General features: G+C 37.5%; 1 protein-coding gene across 2 annotated transcripts; it reads left to right on the top strand.

Moving 5' to 3' along the window:
- Window positions 1–4,456: 4,456 nt before the first annotated feature.
- On the top strand, window positions 4,457–15,233 carry kmt5aa (lysine methyltransferase 5Aa). Of its 2 annotated transcripts, none has more exons than XM_026173078.1 (7): window positions 4,457–4,745; window positions 6,332–6,485; window positions 6,671–6,959; window positions 8,037–8,124; window positions 9,299–9,358; window positions 9,641–9,831; window positions 10,445–15,233. In XM_026173078.1, the coding sequence occupies exons 1-7, from the start codon at window positions 4,737–4,739 to the stop codon at window positions 10,653–10,655; spliced, it is 1,002 nt and encodes a 333-aa protein (XP_026028863.1). In that variant the 5' UTR covers window positions 4,457–4,736; the 3' UTR covers window positions 10,656–15,233. The 2 variants fall into 2 exon arrangements, with proteins under 2 accessions (XP_026028863.1, XP_026028862.1); XM_026173077.1 differs by lacking the exon at window positions 4,457–4,745 and adding an exon at window positions 5,637–5,783.
- Window positions 15,234–15,281: the final 48 nt, after the last annotated feature.

Genomic DNA, 15,281 nt, shown 5'->3' with positions numbered 1-15,281 from the left:
TGGAAACAGAGGGGTGTATACTTTACAACTGCATGAAGTTAATCAATATAAGTAATAAACAAATACAAATGCAAAATTAAATAAAGGTAAATGAATTTTTGGGACACGAGGTTTTTACAGACTTCTTGTTCAAGTAAGAAGAAATAATGCTCACATTAGCTGTCCAAAACACTAAAGAAGTGTTTTTTGTTGGCAAAGTTGATTTATGAAAGTTGAACACATAAACACAGAATAGTGATATAATGAATTTATGGTTATTCGTCATTCTTTCACCTATAAAAATCAGCAGTCCACAGTCATTTCATAATCCAAAATCAAATAGTCATTTCTAGAGGCTCTAATAATCTTAGTAACCACAAGGTTTTCATTTAGTAACAAAGCTAGAATATGATGAATGTGCCATTAAAAAAAAAAAAAAGACATCAATCCAAAATCAGCGAGAGTACATATTACAGGCCGAAACATAAAACAGGAAATATGGATTTAGGACTAAATGAAATACTAACTGGAACAGATGAACAGCCATATGTTTCATGAGAACCATGAAAGAAAATGTTCTATAGTTCAGTACTTTGAGTATAAAAGAAGCTGGAATAAACAGAATTAGCAAAGTAGACATAGCAGGTGGTATTACACCTTATAGTGGAACAAAGCAGCTTTAAAAATTTGGGCAACAGTGGATATAATTATGTTGTTCAACAAATGGACAGTTATTCAAACAAATGGACAGCTATTCAAACAAATGGACAGCTATTCAAAGGCTGTTTTCTTGTATTTCCGTCAGTGTTGATGGTATACTTGCACATAAACCACTATATTGGACACTGATGTCTCACTCCATACCCTGCCACCCACTGGTCGTTTAATGTTACTATAGATGTATGACGTGTTTCATTGTAATTATTGTTATTTAACCCTGTCATGCATGAATTATGACAATCAATCAGGATTTTGTTTTTAAAGTATTTTATTATTATTTTATTTTATTATTTTTATTATTTTATTCATCCCTAAAGATGAATACAAATTCTTAAGAAAAAAATCCTGATTGAGGTTGTCATACTTCATGCATGAAAGGGTTAAGGGCAACTCCAGGGCAGTTGCACAAGTTGTCATCAAGTGCAGAATATAACAAGGTGATGCCCTGTCCCTGCCGTTGTTCTGAATACGCTTCAACCCCCGAAGCCAGCTCTTTAGTAAGTGTGGATTTGATAGATTTAAGAGTGGAGTGACTACTAGTTACCTCCTGTACATGGATGATTTGAAGATGTACACAAGAAGCAAGCAAGACATCGACTCACTGATCCACTTCACCAGGATCTCTATTGTGGACATCAGGATGTCACTTGGACTAGATAAGAATTGCCAGAATACACACTAATGGTACCAGCTACAAATACCAGGGTATCCTACAGGCAATTGGGAATCATGATGAAAATTAAAGGTCAGCTACAGCCAACTGCCTTGAGAATTATGGAGCATCCACAAATACATCAGGAATATGGACCCAGAGATGAGCTATTACGAAAATGTCTTAGGTAGCTGGATGAGATGGAGGAACTATCATGGAAGACATATCATTGTACCATTCACAAACAGAGGAAGTGGCTGACATTAGGAAATATTACCAGTGGAAGAAAATACAAAAAAGGCTGTGGCCTAAAGAGCAACACAGAGGCTCTGATAATAGCAGCACCAGAACAGGCCTTAAGCACCAGATCCACAGAGGCAGGAGTCTATCACAGCCAACAGGACCCAAGTTGCAGACTATAATCAAAGGTCCCCAAGAAACAGTCCAGCACATAGTACCAGGATGTAAGATGCAAGCTTGGACAACATACACTAGACACAAGTGGGAACACACAGCTAAGGGTTTTTGAGAACTGTACAGAGCAGAAGACTGTTGTGATAGAGTGGCAATCTCAGTGGACATCAACATAAAATGTAGGAGCACAAGAAAATAGAAGAAAAGAGGAACCGAGGCCTGAAGAAACAAGTGGAGCAGATGTGAAAGATTAAGTCCAAAGTCTCCCCAGTGGTAACAGGAGCATGAAAAGCGCCAAATCACAAAAACAGTTACCTCAAGGCGCTTTTTATTGTAAGGTAAAGACCCTACACTGATACAGAGGAAACAATATAAACCCAAATCTTCAAGAGTGGCTCCAGTAGATTCCAGGCACAACATCAGAGGCCTCTGCTCAGAAGAGTGAAGTCCTAGGAACACCTAAGATGCTGTGCAATACCTTCAAACTCCCAGGCCTCTGGCAGAGGACCCGAGCTTGAGGAAGCATGCAATGCACTCATGTTTTCTCTATAAACAACTAAATTTTCTGGTTTCTTTAGTTAATGTAAACATATAGAGTGAGTAAACAACAGATTCCCTTTCCTATCATAAATTATGAACCAGATTCAACTCTTTGAGTCATTACAGCATGGTGCTGCAATGGTTGATACTGTAACCTCAAAGCAAGATGGTTCTGGGAGAGAGTACTGTACGGCTGTCTGTTTGTCTGAAGAAACAATTTTGAGTAATATATGAATATATGAAGCGCCTTGAGGCGACTTTTGTTGTGATTTGGCGCTATATAAATAAAATTGAATTGAATTGAATATATTTTATGAATGGTCATGGAGAGAGCTGTACAACACAGTTTTTATTTTTTTCACTGTGACAGCTTACAACATCACAATGACGCCATAACAGTCTGATGTAATCATATTGTAGCAAAAGCAGGCTGGCGTCAGCAGTAATACAAACAGCATAAAACATCAAAGCTTTAGCATAGCCCTTGTCCATCAGGGGGCCCTGCACTCTCTGAGTGCTGTTGTTTATAAAGCTACTGTTTTTATCTTCATTATATCAGTGTAAAGAGTCAGATTTGGTGTCTATACAATCATTATGATATGTTACAGCTTTGGCAATATTTTGGGGATTTTTCACTCTACTGGTATCCACATACCTTATGACAGATATCAACACAGAAGCCATGTAGTGTTATTCAGTTATGAAAAAACAGTGGCTTTATGTATTGTACTGAATTGTATTATAAAACCCTTTGCACAGAGGCAATTGTAAGTGTGAGTATTTTAAAAATGTGACAGTTAAGTGAGATTTCCGCTAAGCTAAGAAATAGCACATAGTTTTAATTTCAATCTTTTGCCCCTTGTCCTGTAATTTTTTTTAATGTTTAGCAAGTAGACCTAAACTGATTTTAGTAAACACAGATACTCAATAAAGAAATAAATGATATTAAAATGTACAGTGAATGTACATTTTATTATTATTTTTTTTCTTATTAATTGATATATGCGCACATGATGACTGACATTTACTTTTGGTACTTTGTACTAAGCTGTACATGAAAGATTTTGAAGCAGAAATTAAATCTTGCCTATTTCTAACGCTATAGCTTTACTCTTAGACTCTACTGTTGCTTTGATTCACAGTTACAAATAATCTGTATTTTTCTTATACTGGGCCTTTGTGATACACCTCAGTTCATTATCTGGTATAAACGGGACATTTGAGTTTTCTAAATTTTAAGCCAATTTTCTTCTCCCACTCTCAAACAGATGCTCTGAAAAGCAAGTGGGTGTGGCTCCTTTGCCTCAACAGTGAACTCACCATATTATGGATATCATACTTTGGCATAATAAAAATTAAAGAACAGAAAATAAATCTGAAAAGAAAAACTGTCTTTGGATTACAATAGCTGTACACATACTGATCTGAGAATCTGAAACTTTGCCCATGTTTAGTATGACCATCTGCTACTGTAACAGTTATGATATGTGTTATGAATATTGAATCTAATTCAGTTCAGTTCAGTTTTATATACCACCAAATCACAACAACAGTTGCCTTAAGGTTCATTATATTGTGTAGTGGAGGGAAACGGGACAAAAGATGAGGGGGGGGGGGTAACCAGAGATTAATAATAACAGACATAATTTATAACCAAGAACTTATTAATTAATTAACTAAGAGGTCCTCTTTAATATAGCTTTAGCTTTGTTTATGGAAGACTTGCTCAAAAGAGTGGTAGTCTACCAATTAAAAGGGCAGAGGCCTCCAGTCCCCAGACTGAGCCATACTTGGGCAAGGTACTCAACCATCAGAGTGTGTGTATGTGTGAATGTTAGAAAGCAATTAGGCATAGATAAATTACCCTACAGTAGAAAGTGCTTTGAGTGTTCAACTGGGTAGAAGGCCACTATTGAAACACAAATCCATTTACAAACTTACAGTCTGCACTGGTGCCCTCTGAGTGTTGATAATACAGTACCTACACAGGCTTACTGCGTTAAAATACCAGTTAATTTTAAAAAATAAGACAACATGGAAGCCTGGAAGTGTTGGTTTGTTTTGCGCGGCAGACACTAAAGGTATCGAAATTTTGGCTAATAAAACCAGAGAAAACGTAAAGACAAAACACACAATAATTGTACTGTCGCTGTGGACCTGCAGGGGGCGCCGGAGCTCCTCCACACCTCTCCTTCATTTACAAGCAGACAGGAAGATGGCGGAGCGGAGCTGTGGAGGCTGTATTGGCTGAGCTGCTGTAGGTTTAAATGCAACAGAAGGGCACGCAGTCACCGTGGAAGCGGCCGACGTGAAGGGACATCTTTCCCTTGTAGGAGCAGGGCGAGGTTAGCCTTTTACTGGATTTTCTGTTCGTGTTTTTCTCTAATCGAGAGGAGAGTGCCGAGCGAGGAGCAACGAAAACAAGTCGGACATGAACGGGGTAAGTTTGCTTGTTTGGTCATCGCCGTCGAGCCTAACTGTGGTTAAATACGGAGAGCTAGCTAAAGTGGGATAACTCTTGAGACTAAGGTGCTTGTCGGTGGAAATGTGTTTAGTTAATACTTGTAGCCCAGTTGGGTAGCATTTTTTTCTGTAAGTTAGTGTCGTTAGACTCGCTACAGAGGTGCTGTTTTGTTGGGGAGTGCTTGTTTTGGCTACTGAAAGCTACATGCATGTGTCAGGCAGCCGAGGACACGGCAGCATTTTCTGATGTTAGAAGAGATCGAAATACGTGCATTTGTATTTCTATTTTTGAGCGGGGTTTATAGATTAAAATCAGTTCCGTGGTTTGGTTTGAATGGATGTGATCGGGAGATAATGAGTCAGGAGGCCTATCTGTGCCTTGACTCTGGATTTAAAGGGGCTGACTGGGGAGTGTAGGTGGGTGTGGATCCAGCGTGGTCCCCTTTTCCAGGCCCCACCCACAACACTGGTGGAAAGTAGCGACTGTTTTGTACTGAATGAAATGATAAGATTGAGGAGAGCTATTAAGGAATCAATGAATATAGAAAAATAATTACACGCATATGTAAATAAATGTGTGTGACAAATTAAAGGAAAAGCTGAACCTCCTACCTCTACAACGAGGCGATCCGCTGCGCGTGTCATGCTTTGGGGCCATTTATGATGGATTTGTTTAGCTACACTTCTTCTCGACAGAGGATAAGATCACTCAAGTGTCTCACCAGAAAGAGAGCACCAATTTGTTTATTTGGTAGTTCAATGAAAGGCTTCAGTTAAGAGTAATGAAAAAATGCGTTGACTTCTGCAGTTTTGTCTTGTTATACAATATTGGAAATTTCTTTAAAAAACTAACAAAACACTAAATTTTCGGAAATATTTGTGGGTGTTTTCTTGTTTGTTTGTTTTTGTACTACTCTGAACACTAATGTGGCCCTCGAATGAGATGACAGTACCAGCAGTGACCCACAGCTCATTTAAGTTTGAGACCCCTGCTCTAAATGAGCACAAAGTTACTGTGAGTGATCACCTTCGTCCTATGTTGAAACATTCTGCCCTGATAAGAATGCTAATTTCCAGGATGACAATGCTTCTGTCCTGAGGGTACAAGGTTCACTGAAGGGTTTATTTAGGATGAAAGTCATGTGGGTCATATCTTTTGGGTTTCACACCTGTTTGTGATTTGGGTCAGACCTATGAGAGTTCTCTCTAAATATTAAATGAATACATTTCTTTTAGAAAACTATCTATCATTTGGCACCCATCTTGATATTTTATTATAATGATTATAATATTGTCTTTCCTGTGTGTATTCTAGTGTTTAGACATTTCATTTACATTTAATATGCAAATCAAGCTCTAGATTTTCAAGTGAAGTAGTTTAATAGAATTACCACAAAACACACCCCAATCTGACTGTTTTCACCGTGACAAAGTAAAAGTGGCTGTTGATCTTATCCCTTCCTGTTGATTGCATCATTTCAGCTTCATTCCTACAGAAGAAAACAAGCTACATCTTATCAACAAATTATCTAGAGAGTGATCAAGCTTTCTCTCCTTTCACAGGACACTGTATGCAACAGCCATTCATTCGCCCTCTTAAGCTGCACCAACTCCATATCATCAGTTCAAGATGAAAAGCCCACCATCAGGTTGACACAGGAAGGAAAGTGCTCTCCAGTTTTGTCCTTGCAGAATGATGTCCAGAAGCCAGGAGAAGGTGAGTATGTTTACTCCAGTTCTTCAGTTTGATCGCTAGCAGAGGAGAGCTGGTTGAACAGTCCATGGGACAGTAACTGAATCCCTGTTAATATATATATCATGTAAGAATTTCCAGTGAGAGAAACTAGAAGCACAAGATTTGTCTGAATCTTAAGGATGATGTTTCTCTCCATTCACTCTCAGGAAAGACAATGAATACCATCAGCACTCCAACGAAAGACCCAAAGGCAGCTTTCACAGAGATGGAGAACAGCTACAGCCAGTGTTCACCCTGCTGGTCTGATGAACAGCCATCACCTCTGCAGCTCCACTGCACCGAAGCCTACCTTTGTTCTCATCCTGAACTCTCCCTTCCCCTCAGCAATGGCTTAACTCATACTCCCCTACATGCCAATAATGGCGGCGCTCTCCATGGCCTCCAGAGGAGGGGAGCCCGGGTCAAGGTCATAGGAAAGAAATCCACTCGAAGAATGTATGTGTTGATTACTGGTGCATTTTTACGACCTTTCCTCATGGTACATGCAGAAGAGTGTGCCCTCATGCTGCCTTTTGTATACAGGAACCATACATAGTATAAATGTCATGTTCATACCCCAGATACCATGTATGGATAAGGTGGTCTGATTAGGTTTTGGAGCACCTTTGTAAGTGAATTTATATCTTAATTACTACATTTTCTTGTAAACACGTTAACACACAAGAGCTACACACATGGACACTATATAAGGAATATAGTTATAGTCTGAACTCTTTTGCATAATGTATTATATGTGTTTTTGGTGACTAACTTGGACATAATGTTAGACTTTTAAAATATTTGGTCTAAATCTTCCAGTGCTTTCTTGACTAGTGGTAAGCCAACTAGCTGTGACTTAGTTACTTAGAATATATGTGGTAAGTTTTAGTCTGGTAATGTTGGTTGATGAAGAAATGTAAAAATTGACAGTTAAATTACTAAATCAGCCCTGGTAGCTTGGATGAACGAGCCAGTCTTATCCACTCAAGGGAAATTTTGCTACAGAAAATCCTAGACATTACAGTTGAAGAGCCTACAAGGACTTGGCTAACCTTAGTTAGAAGAATGTTGGCTCAAGGTCAGATTTGATCTCAAAAGCCAAGTGATCCATTAATAAACTGAATGTCTGTTGACTGTAGTTTTTCACTGACAGCCAAATTTCTGTTTGGCTAGATGGGCTTAATTTGATTAAACAGACTTTCTTCTGGCTAATCTTGATTAATAGACTAGTGTTTAATAGTATAATATTATACTATAATATTATATTATATAATAACAAGTTAAACCATCACCACCGAGTGTCTAAATGTGGTTAGGGGAAGGCTTTTCAGTTGGAAGGTCAGTAGTTTGATCCTTGGTCCTCTAAATCCAAAGAAAACTTTTTTCCCTTTTTGGCCTGAATGAATATGGCACCTATCCATGAAGGAGTTCAAATGCCTCTTGGTAATAAATGGTGCAGTGCTGTAATAGCCTATCATTAGGCTGAATGGGTATAATAGTTGTTGATGTTGCAATGTGTTTTATTTACTATAGGGCAGGAGGGGAAAATTCCCAAAACCGGAAAGTTACTGACTTCTATCCAGTAAGACGAAGTTCAAGAAAAAGTAAAACGGAGCTCAAGGTAAGAAAAAAGTCTATTTCATAATGTACTACAACATATGTTATAGGTAGTTAGGCATAGGTGTTCATATTATTCGATATTGAAGTGGTTTTATTTGGAGAAGTGGGAAAAGTATGGGTCTTATTAAAGTGTTTGCCCTCAGCCAAAACCTGTTTTGTCTTTGTGACAATTATGTGCAACTCCCACCCCCACTCCACACTTTGACACAAGAGCAGGTCTGAATTGTTTGTGGTGTCACTGAATATCAGAGTAAGGGCTGAAAATAGCTGATATAAAAAATGTTTTTAAATGTATACAAATCACCATTAGAAGATATTCTCTACAAAAGCATATCTGAATATGAGTGTTTAGTACCTGTAGGTAAGATGCAACATACTAGAATCTGCTTTTAGTTTATAGTGTACCTGTATTTGTAGGCTATGGCTGGATACATTATGATGATATAGCCTTTTTGTGTGTGTTTGTTAGTTCTTGTTTTTTCGGTTGATCAAAATTTGTGAACAATAACTGTCAAGCAGAACAGGAAGTTGGAGTCAGAAGACCTTAACTGATTGGTTCTCAGACTGATGAAAGTGTCACTGCTAAGTAAAAATTTTCTCGAATGGAAAATTCTGGTGGACAGTTTCCACAAGTGCAGATTTTCTAAGAGTAGATAAAGTTCAAAGGTGGAGTTTTGACCTTAGCTGTATCTTTAAGAATGCTCATGACAAAAGCTTTGTCCTAACATATACTCTCATAGCATGTTTAGTATTGCCAAAAACATTGTCTTTATGTTTGCACTTGTGTGGTGCTCTGACTGTGTTTGAGGGAAATATACTTTTTATTAATAATGTGGATGTACCGTGGGGGTAATAGTTATCTGAGCCCTGCTTAAATTATAAGTTTGCTCACCTACAAAATGAACAGTTTCTAATTTTTATGGTGGTTTTGTTTTAATGGAGAGAGACTTAATATTTATCAAAAACATAAAAAAAAAAATTGATTTCCATTGATTTGTTATGGAATGAAAGTATTTGATCCCCAAGCAAAAGATGAGTTGGCACTTGATAGAGAAACCCTTGTTCGCAAGCACTGCGAGAGATCTGGGGGTTAAATAACTATTACCCCCGCTGCATGACTCTGTGTATGAAGAGAAATCTGGTCTGGCCTGTTTCATGTTCCATTTTGTTACCAGTGCGAAGAAAAGAAGCTCATAGACGATCTCATCACAAGTGGAATAGAGGAAGGAATGGAGGTACGTTGAATTTTCTTTGTTTCTTCTTTCTTCATCTGAAGGAAAAATCTTATTGTCATTGTAAATGAGGATTTACTGTAGACCTTTAAAAAAATCCTTACATTTTACTCAGTCATGTTCTCATACAAAAATGTCTTATTTTAAGAATTAATTTGAATATGAAGCCCGCAAAAAGGCTCAGAGTGACCAAATTCAAATTGTACATTGTTCATATGTTTACTGAAGAACCTTTACTTTGCCAAGCTGTGTCATCACAGAAAGCCTCTTGTACTGTTTTTGTAGGTGCAATACATAGAAGGAAAAGGGAGAGCGGTGTTTGCCACTCGGTGTTTCCAGAAAGGCGATTATGTGGTGGAATACCACGGAGACCTGCTACAGATCACCGATGCTAAAAAGAGAGAAGCCGAATATGCTCAAAATCCAGCAACCGGCTGCTACATGTACTACTTCCAGTACCTCTGCAAAACATACTGGTAGGAAGAAAAGACTTCTCTGGGATTCTATGAACACTCATTGGACATTTTGGAATTTGTGTTATATTAAGTTATGAAACCAAAGCCACCAGTTTGATAGGACAAATTATTAATTTCAATTTTTTTGTTTTATTCTTTTAATGAAAATGAAACATTAGCATAGCAGTTAATATGGTCACTGAAAACAATTCAGTATTTAATGTGAAAATGTAAATGCTGTCTTGCGAACATATTGTGTATGTGGGACGATTGTGGCTCAAGAGTTGGGAGTTCGCCTTGTAATCGGAAGGTTGCCGGTTCGAGCCCCGGCTTGGACAGTCTCGGTCGTTGTGTCCTTGGGCAAGACACTTCACCCGTTGCCTACTGGGGGTGGTCAGAGGGCCCGGTGGCACCAGTGTCCGGCAGCCTCGCCTCTGTCAGTGCGCTGTGGCTGTGGCTACAATGTAGCTGCCATCACCAGTGTGTGTGTGAATGGGTGGATGACTGGATATGTAAAGCGCTTTGGGGTCCTTAGGGACTAGTAAAGCGCTATATAAATACAGGCCATTTACCATGTATATTAAACAACCTCTAATACGAACACCAATGTAAATGTATGTGTTTCTGCCAACAGTGTGGATGCTACAAAAGAGACTGGTCGAATGGGTAGGTTGATAAATCACAGTAAAAATGGGAACTGCCAAACCAAACTCCACGACATCAACGGTGTCCCTCACCTCATTCTCATCGCCTCTCGAAATATTGACGATGGCGAGGAGCTGCTTTATGACTATGGAGACCGCAGCAAAGCTTCCATCGCTGCTCACCCCTGGCTTAAATATTGATTAAGAGGTCCAGAGAAAAAGTAAAGGGAAACGTACAGTAAGACTTGTTTTTTCATTAGCTAGTGTACAAAAGGCCTTAGAAACAGAATGTGTACTATTTTTTTTGTTTGTTTCAATAATGAGGAAGCTGGGGTGTGTGAGGGTTTAGTAGACATTTATGGGTCCAGGTCATGGGGGCTGATTGGGTTCATATCACATTTCAACTAAGGTCCATCTGCCTTGTCAGATGTTATCTGTACTTTTTATTTATGCGTGTTTCAGAAACATTCTTTTGTTTTGCAGCACATTTGTTTTGTACATTTTGTATTACCTATAGAGTAGTGCTTCTACAGCATGCAGGTAGTAGTTGATGCTCTGCATTTTTATACAGCTTTTTTAATTAGTACGTAGATACTTGGCAATACTTGTATTTGCTCCCCTTTTTGAATCAGCAGAAACTATGAGATGCAAATTACAAACTCTTTTTAGATATGTATTCTATTCAAGGGGCATCTATTTTCAGCAATCGGACCTCACACTCATTGTTCAGTGGGGTAGAATAGTTTATCACATTCACGGTTTATTTGGCATTTCAGGGTTTTGGTTACCAAAAAAGATCACATGTTTTGACACTGGATGAAATACTTTGTGTTGATCATGGAAAAGATTACATTAGAATATGGAAATTACTGTTATGAATGTTTATTTTTTAGCATAGATTGTATTTTATAATATTAAACATGCCATATACAAAGAGTTAGTATGTGGTAAATTTTAAAAATTAAAACGAAAAGTATCTGGGAAAACCTACAGAATATTCTGTGTGACTCGAAGAGATGATTCGCTCATGCAAGTAATAGTTTCGGTGTCTCTCTCTAACCTCAATTGGCACACACGATTATCTCATCTGTTTAGTTTCACTTAATTATAACTTCTCCCACTGATGACGACACTGTCTGTGGTGCTGCACTTTGTAAATATATTTATTTGCTTGCTGTTACAAATCCAAATATTGTTTCAAAAGAAATACTGTGACATTTTGGGAATTATGTTGTATTTTTTTTTTAGTTTTTGCTGAGACTTAATGGGAAGATTGATCAAACTCTCCTGTCTATGCAAAATGTCAATCTGATCACCTTTTTTGAGAGCGGACACCTGAGCTTAAATCCAAATTAATGCAACTACTTGCAGTTGCATTAATTTAAGAGGGGAGAGAAAATGTTGATGGTTAGGCTAAAATGCAAATTCTCAGTTTTATTCATAAAGGTTTTATCAGACAGATTACACCCGTTGCCTTAAAATTAAACTCCTAGCTGAAATATCATTTTGAATTTTTGGACTATCAAATCTGTCATTACTGTCAATTATAGAGAAGTTGTGTCATGGTTTGAAGAGCCCAGGGGCCAGGGGAGGTCAAATCTGCTTATTACTGTAATATAACACCACTGTTAGCATTATTAGAGTATTTGCTTCTGAATGATCGCTTAAACACACATCTGGATGGAGAATAGTTTAAATTTGCTTTACTGGTGAAACTAAAGTTGAAAACCAGCCAGAAGGGTGTGTGCTCTTGTAATGAACAAGGTGCAGTACAGGTACCAATGAAAGAGTTTGTTTATGTGCCAAATCTTCACGATTTTTGGTAAATATAAACTGTGATTCAGTTCCAGTATCAGTAGATTCCTGTTTCAACATACAGACATCATAGTCTTATTGAACCCACAGTAAAATGGGAAAATGAATGTATTTTAAAAAATACACACAAGCAGTTTTTGACTGTGAACTCCATTAGTTTCTATTTACGTACACATATAAAACAGTCTCACAACAACTGCATGGCTTTTCTTCTTAGATGTTCCAAATTTATTAGCTCAATTGCCAACAGATTTGCTGTTGTTGCATATATATCCATAATGAACAGTGCTTATACAAATCAGTGGACAACAAAAAGCCAACTCGATAACAGCTGACCCCTTCCTAACAGTGTAGTGTGTTATAAATGGGTAAAGCTCAACAAGTTAAACAACAGAAACACAATCAGGCTTGGTTACACACTGTTAATTGGCAGCTTGATCCACATTTGGTGTTCTAGTGAGGACAGCACAGGATTAGATCATGCATTTGTGTTTATGGTAATGAACAAACATGTCACCCAGTCCCACAGTCTGACGCACTTATGTTCTTGAGCAGTTTATCAGTAACAACAGAACTCTGTGGTACAAATACAAGTAGTTAATTAACAGCATAGTTCGTTGTTTGTTGTGGGTTATTCTGCAAGTGTGTGAAAATGATGATAGAGTTCAGTTCCAGTTGGATGAGTTTAAACGTACTCAAGCTGCCACTGATGCTTTTCATCGCACTGATGCAGTGGTTTTAAAATGGTGTACACATGATCTGCTTACCCATCGTTTGTAGTAGTAGTTCAGACTTATACTTTATTTGGTTTTCATTTATTTTTATTTTGTGTAGTTTTAATTATGGTTTTAGTCGGGGGGATCCATCGGGGCCTGTGTTTAAAGACACAGTGTTACCAGATCTCAGAAAAAAAAGTGTGACAAACAGTGTTTATGTGGGACAAAGTAGGACAGGATAATGCAGGGAGGCAGTCCAAGATATCTGAAAGCAACTTTTCTGGCTTTCTTGCTCTCTTGTAAATACAAGAAGAATAAAAGGAAACGGTAGCTGCCCTTCTTACTAGCGCAAATTTAAGACAGTTGGGATACACAAATGCATACTGTGCCACCTCACACCATATTTTCTCCTGTGTGAAACTGAAAAATAAATTTAAAAAAAGACATGTCAATTACTCAAAATATACTGCTGCAAAGCTTGTTATGTTTTGGTAACTTGAACTGATGGGCTAAGCTTCAGTTGACTATAATAAACGTGTGCTTGATCAAAGCCATACTTTAGAAAAGTGTGAACCAGTCAAAATGTGGGGCATTGTCTCAAGATGTGGGACAGGAGGACAAGGAATGAAATTGCAGTGCAGTCCCACATGCAGAGGGCATCTGGTCACCCTAGCTCTTACTTATTGTCTAGTTGAGAGTTCAAGAAGACTAGCCTAGTTTCATGCAAAGACTGAAAGTGAGAGAAACCATGTATGACCTGTGGCTGCTTCCAAAGGTCAAGCCCACAGACTGGCATGTTATATATTGTGTTGACTCAACCTTGCAAACATTTGTACCTAAATAACATGTGGTCTAATTCAGCTTTTTCAACCGTAACAAGTTAATCATGAATTAAATAAATTGAAATGCTGTCATTTAATTTAGACTAAAGCTCATTTAATTCAATTCAGTGAGTGGCTAAGCTTAGCTAGCTCTTTTTTTTTTTTTAAGACATTAAAAAAAAATTATTCATTACTTTTCTTCACCAATTTTACCAAGCCTAATAAACTCAAACTATTTAAATACATTAAAGTATGTGATATATGAGGTAGCTTGTACTCATGAAACCATGAAATCCATTATAGAGACAGGCACCACAGCCAAGCTTGACTAGCAATTTTAGCCTCCTAGCTTTTAGAAGGATGAATTCATTCCCCTTGTAAGTTGTCCTGTGTCCTGTACACATTACTGAAGCTTAAAACTTGCACAAAACAAACTAAAAGTTCTTCTAGAATCAAGTCTGCTATCTTGTTTTGTTTTGGGGTGTTTGGCATGGTGCCATATTTCTCTTATAAAATCTCTACTTAGCTGTAACTAACTAACTAGGTACATGTTGTTTCTTTTCTGTTTCATAGTTATTGTGATTTTTTGTTTTGTTTTGTTTGCTCATTTCCCCAAAATTACACTCTAAAATATCTTTGTGGTATATTTTTTTAAAATTTATTTTTATAGCCAGGCTACTGTTTCCCTTGTTTCCAGCCTTTCTGCTATGCTAAACTAAGCAGTTCCTGACAAATTCATGTTAACTGTACAGATATGACTTGTATTGATTTTTCTCAGCAAAAATCCAAATGAAACACAATTTCCTAAAATGTTGAACTATTTCTTTAAGCCTTTTATTTTATTTTTTTAATTTCTTACCTGATTGTAGCAGCTTTGTTTAAAAATGACCCAGCTAAACAGTATATTGTACCTTTTGCACCAATTTCTCTACGTTCTTATTGTCTGTACAGCTGTCGAGGTTATGGAGATTTCCAAAAGACAACAACAAATCCAGCTCTCTAAGTTATTCTTAAAATATTCAGTATATTTAATGTTTGGATTTCTGTTCTTGTTAATATTATTTAAATGCAAAAGGAAAAAACAAAAACAACCCAGTGTTAATAATAAATAGCCCAGTCACGTGTATCCGACGAAGTACATCTTAAGTGATGCACTGTGTTTAATACATAAGGATACACCTTCCTCTACTCCCTCTACCAGTAGCATTGTGTATGAAATGTTTTCATATGAGCCTTTCTTGACAGAGATATTCCACTCTGGATTATTCCCTTGTCTATGTGGAACTAATGCAATAATAGTTGAGGGGCAAAACAAACCTGTTGGCTGTTTTTTAGGGCATGATAGAGCTTTGCTGTTGTAGCGCTGATTAAATCTTGATGCTGGGGTTTTAGGCATTGTTTAATAAAGATGTAATATGCAAATTAAACATCTTGGGCATCTGATTTGTTCTTCCATTAAAAGAAAGAAGTACGTT

Source organism: Astatotilapia calliptera, chromosome 7 (assembly GCF_900246225.1).
Source record: "Astatotilapia calliptera chromosome 7, fAstCal1.2, whole genome shotgun sequence".
Classification (NCBI taxonomy): domain Eukaryota; kingdom Metazoa; phylum Chordata; class Actinopteri; order Cichliformes; family Cichlidae; genus Astatotilapia; species Astatotilapia calliptera.
The sequence above is the reverse complement of the archived record's forward strand: the minus strand, read 5'-3'. Positions and strand labels throughout refer to the sequence as shown.

Coding starts and splice junctions, on each gene's coding strand:
- kmt5aa (XM_026173077.1), top strand. CDS start 5,694: ATGTGGCCCTCGAATGAGATGACAGTACCAGCAGTGACCCACAGCTCA. Junction 8,125..9,298: donor AAAGTAAAACGGAGCTCAAG/GTAAGAAAAAAG, acceptor TTTTGTTACCAG/TGCGAAGAAAAGAAGCTCAT. Junction 9,359..9,640: donor GAATAGAGGAAGGAATGGAG/GTACGTTGAATT, acceptor CTGTTTTTGTAG/GTGCAATACATAGAAGGAAA.